The sequence below is a fragment of the Oncorhynchus keta genome, unplaced genomic scaffold (genome assembly GCF_023373465.1).
Source record: "Oncorhynchus keta strain PuntledgeMale-10-30-2019 unplaced genomic scaffold, Oket_V2 Un_scaffold_14_pilon_pilon, whole genome shotgun sequence".
Taxonomy (NCBI): domain Eukaryota; kingdom Metazoa; phylum Chordata; class Actinopteri; order Salmoniformes; family Salmonidae; genus Oncorhynchus; species Oncorhynchus keta.
The window spans coordinates 207,501-212,500 of record NW_026290797.1 but is presented as its reverse complement, the minus strand read 5'-3'; the positions used below and the strand labels follow the sequence as shown (position 1 = coordinate 212,500).

Here is a 5,000-nt window from a genome sequence, read left to right as displayed (position 1 = left end):
CTCCTCCTCCTCCTCCTCCTCCTCCTCCACCTCCTCCTCCTACTTCCTCCTCCCCCCTCCTTCTGCCCCTCCCCCCTCATCTCCTCCTGCCCCTCACCTCCTCCTCCTCCTCCTCCCTCCACCTCCTCCTCCTCCTACTTCCTCCTCCCCCCTCCTTCTGCCCCTCCCCCCCCTCACCTCCTCCTCCTCCCTCCATCTCCTCCTCCTCCCTCATCACCTCCTCCTCCTCCTCCCCTCCACCTCCTCCTCCTCCTCCCTCATCTCCTCCTCCCTCATCTCCTCCTCCCTCCACCTCCTCCTCCCACCACCTCCTCCTCCTCCTCCTGCCCCTCACCTCCTCCTCCCCCTCCACCTCCACCTCCTCCTACTTCCTCCTCCCCCCTCCTTCTGCCCCTCCCCCCTCATCTCCTCCTGCCCCTCACCTCCTCCCTCCTCCTCAGTTCCAGAAACAAGGGAAGGATGTGGAGAAGGTCAAACAGAGGCTGGCTGAGATCGCCAATTACGTGGACAAGGTAACGACCAAATCAATATCCACGCTGCGTCCCAAATTATACCCTGTGCACTACTTATGACCAGGACCCATAGGGGATGAGGGAGTCATTTGACCAGGACCCATAGGGATGAGGGAGTCGTTTGGGATGCAGACCCAGTCAGATATGAGCTGAGGCCAGATGAAACATGAAATCCATCAAATGGGTTTCTCTCAGCCTGTTGTGAATGAACCGACCTGAGAGTACGGGACGATTGAATTATGAAGGGATGATTGATCCTATAAGTCCACTGAGAGCTGGTGTGGAGTTGACATCAATATGGAACGTAATATGATATAGATGAGGGTTGGAATACGATCAACCGTTTATCATCACTGTTGTAAAGTCAAAGACAGATCTTATTAAAAGCTTGTTACGGTTTGAAGGTTTTTAAATTAGGAATTTAGAAGGTTTGCCGGGGTACATTCCAGTCTTTCATACCACTAGGATATCTCTTCCTCTCTCTCTCTCTCTCTCTCTCTCTCTCTCTCTCTCTCTCTCTCTCTCTCTCTCTCTCTCTCTCTCTCTCTCTCTCTCTCTCTCTCTCTCTCTCTCTCTCTCTCTCTCTCTCTCTCTCTGTCTCTCCTCTGTCTCTCTCTCTCTGTCTCTGTCTCTCTCTCTGTCTCTCTTCTCTCTGTCTCTCTCTTTTACTCCTCTCTTCTCTCTCCCTCTCTCCCTCCCCATCCCTCACTCCCCCTCTCCCTCACTCCCCCTCCCCTCCCTCCATCATCCATCCCTCCATCATCCATCCACCATCCCTCCCTCCCCATCCTTCCCTCCCCCATCTACCCCCATCTACCCCCATCTCTCCTCCACCATCCACCCTCCCTCCCCCATCCTAACCCCCTCTCTCCCTCCCCCATCCACCCTCCCTCCCCCATCCACCCCATCCCTCCCTCCCCCTCTCTCCCCCTCATCCCCTCTCTCCCTCCCTCCCTCCCTCCCTCCCCCATCCAACCCCCTCTCTCCCTCCCCCATCCACCCTCCCTCCCTCCCCCATCCACCCTCCCTCCCCTATCCACCCCCTCCCTCCCCTCTCTTTCCCTCATCCCCTCTCTCCCTCTCCTCCTCCCAACCCCATCCATCCCTCCCCCTCTCCCACCCACTCTCTCCCCCTCAGTTCTACCGTGCCCTGAACATCCGTGTAGCTCTGGTGGGGTTGGAGGTGTGGAGCGACCAGGACAGGTGTCCAATCACCCAGGACCCCTTCACCACCCTGCATGAGTTCCTGGACTGGAGGAAACTCAAACTGCTGCCCAACAGGCCCCACGATAATGCACAGCTAGTCAGGTAACTACTACTATACTAATACATCTGTACTACTGCTGTCTACTACTATACTACTACTATACTAATACATCTGTACTACTGCTGTCTACTACTATACTACTACTATACTAATACATCTGTACTACTGCTGTCTAGTACTATACTACTACTATACTAATACATCTGTACTACTGCTGTCTAGTACTATACTACTACTATACTAATACATCTGTACTACTGCTGTCTACTACTATACTACTACTATACTAATACATCTGTACTACTGCTGTCTACTACTATACTACTACTATACTAATACATATGTACTACTGCTGTCTACTACTATACTACTACTATACTAATACATCTGTACTACTGCTGTACTACTACTATACTACTACTATTATACCACTACACTCCTACTATACTACTACCATACTACTATTATTATACTACTATACTACTACTATACTACTATTACAACACTACTACTATACTACTACTACACTACTACTATACTAATACAGATGTACTACTACTACTACTACTACTACTACTATTATACCACTACACTACTACTATACTATTACTACACTACTATACCACTACTACTATACTACTACTATACTAATGCAGCTGTACTACTACTACTACTATTATACCACTACACCACTACACTATTACTATACTACTACTACATTACTACTACACTACTACTATACTACTACTACACTGTTACTATACTACTACTACACTACTACTACACTACTACTATACTACCACTATACTAATACAGCTGTACTACTACTACTACTACTACTATTATACCACTACACTACTATTATACTATTACTACACTACTACTATACTACTACTGCACTACTACTATACTAATACAGCTGTACTTATACTACAACACTACTACTGTACTATTACTACACTACTACTATACTACTACTATACTAATACAGCTGTACTACTACTACTACTATTATACCACTACACTACTACTATACTATTACTACACTACTCCTATACTACTACTACACTACTACTATACTACCACTATACTGATACAGCTGTACTACTACTAATACTACTACTATTATACCACTACACTACTACTATACTATTACTACACTACTACTATACTACTACTGCACTACTACTATACTAATACAGCTGTACTACTACTACACTACTACTATACTACTACTACTACACTACTACTATACTAATACAGCTGTACTACTATACTACTTTTATACCACTACACTACTAAGAGCGTCTGCTAAATGACTTAAATGTAAATGTACTATCATATTACTACACTACTACTACACTACTACTATACTACTACTATACTAATACAGCTGTACTACTACTACTACTACTACTACTACTACTATTATACCAATACACTACTACTATACTATTACTACACTACTACTGCACGACTACTACACTACTACAATACTACTACTATACTACTACACTACCGCTATACTACTACTACACCACGACTATACTACTACTATTATACTACCATTATACTACTACACTACTACTATACTACTACAACTGTACTACTGCTGTACTATTACCATACTACCACTACACTACTACTATACTACTACTACACTACTACTATACTACTACTATACTAATACAGCTGTACTACTACTACTACTACTACTACTACTACTACTACTATTATACCACTACACTACTACTATACTATTACTACACTACTACACTACTACACTACTACTATACCACTACTACACTACTACTATACTACTACTATACTAATGCAGCTGTACTACTACTACTACTATTATACCACTACACCACTACTATACTATTACTACACTACTAATACATTACTACTACACTACTACTACACTACTACTATACTACTACTATACTACCACTATACTAATACAGCTGTACTACTACTACTACTACTACTACTACTATTATACCACTACACTACTACTATACTATTACTACACTACTACTATACTACTACTACACTACTACTATACTACCACTATACTAATACAGATGTACTACTACTACTACTACTACTATTATACCACTACACTACTACTATACTATTACTACACTACTACTATACTACTACTACTACACTACTACTATACTAATACAGCTGTACTACTACTACACTACTGTTCTATACTATGTACTTTACTACTATACTACTACTACTACACTACTACTATACTAATACAGCTGTACTACTACTACTACTACTACTATTATACCACTACACTACTACTATACTATTACTGGTGTTGTTTGTCTCCACAGCAGGGTGTTCTACTGGTGTTGTTTGTCTCCACAGCAGGGTGTTCTACTGGTGTTGTCTGTCTCCACAGCAGGGTGTTCTACTGGTGTTCTACTGGTGTTGTTTGTCTCCACAGCAGGGTGTTCTACTGGTGTTGTTTGTCTCCACAGCAGGGTGTTCTACTGGTGTTGTTTGTCTCCACAGCAGGGTGTTCTACTGGTGTTGTTTGTCTCCACAGCAGGGTGTTCTACTGGTGTTGTTTGTCTCCACAGCAGGGTGTTCTACTGGTGTTGTTTGTCTCCACAGCAGGGTGTTCTACTGGTGTTCTATTGGTGTTGTTTGTCTCCACAGCAGGGTGTTCTACTGGTGTTCTACTGGTGTTGTTTGTCTCCACAGCAGGGTGTTCTACTGGTGTTGTTTGTCTCCACAGCAGGGTGATCTACTGGTGTTCTACTGGTGTTGTTTGTCTCCACAGCAGGGTGTTCTACTGGTGTTCTACTGGTGTTGTTTGTCTCCACAGCGGGGTGTTCTACTGGTGTTCTACTGGTGTTTGTCTCCACAACAGGGTGTTCTACTGGTGTTCTACTGGTGTTGTTTGTCTCCACAGCAGGGTGTTCTACTGGTGTACTACTGGTGTTGTCTGTCTCCACAGCAGGGTGTTCTACTGGTGTACTACTGGTGTTATTTGTCTCCACAGCAGGGTGTTCTACTGGTGTTGTTGTTTGTCTCCACAGCAGGGTGTTCTACTGGTGTTCTACTGGTGTTGTTTGTCTCCACAGCAGGGTGCTCTACTGGTGTTGTTTGTCTCCACAGCAGGGTGTTCTACTGGTGTTCTACTGGTGTTCTACTGGTGTTCTACTGGTGTTGTTTGTCTCCACAGCAGGGTGTTC

The 5,000-nt window shown here is 44.2% G+C and overlaps 1 protein-coding gene across 1 annotated transcript in view; it reads left to right on the top strand.

Annotated features, from left to right (window-relative positions):
- LOC127927537 (disintegrin and metalloproteinase domain-containing protein 12-like) overlaps nucleotides 1–5,000 on the top strand; it is a gene marked incomplete at its 5' end in the record, with an annotated part of 72,843 nt that overhangs the window by 3,118 nt on the left and 64,725 nt on the right. The window contains 2 exons of the mRNA XM_052514003.1: nucleotides 441–512; nucleotides 1,651–1,820. Coding sequence (XP_052369963.1) covers nucleotides 441–512; nucleotides 1,651–1,820 — 242 coding nt within the window. The remainder of the gene's footprint in view (nucleotides 1–440; nucleotides 513–1,650; nucleotides 1,821–5,000) is intronic.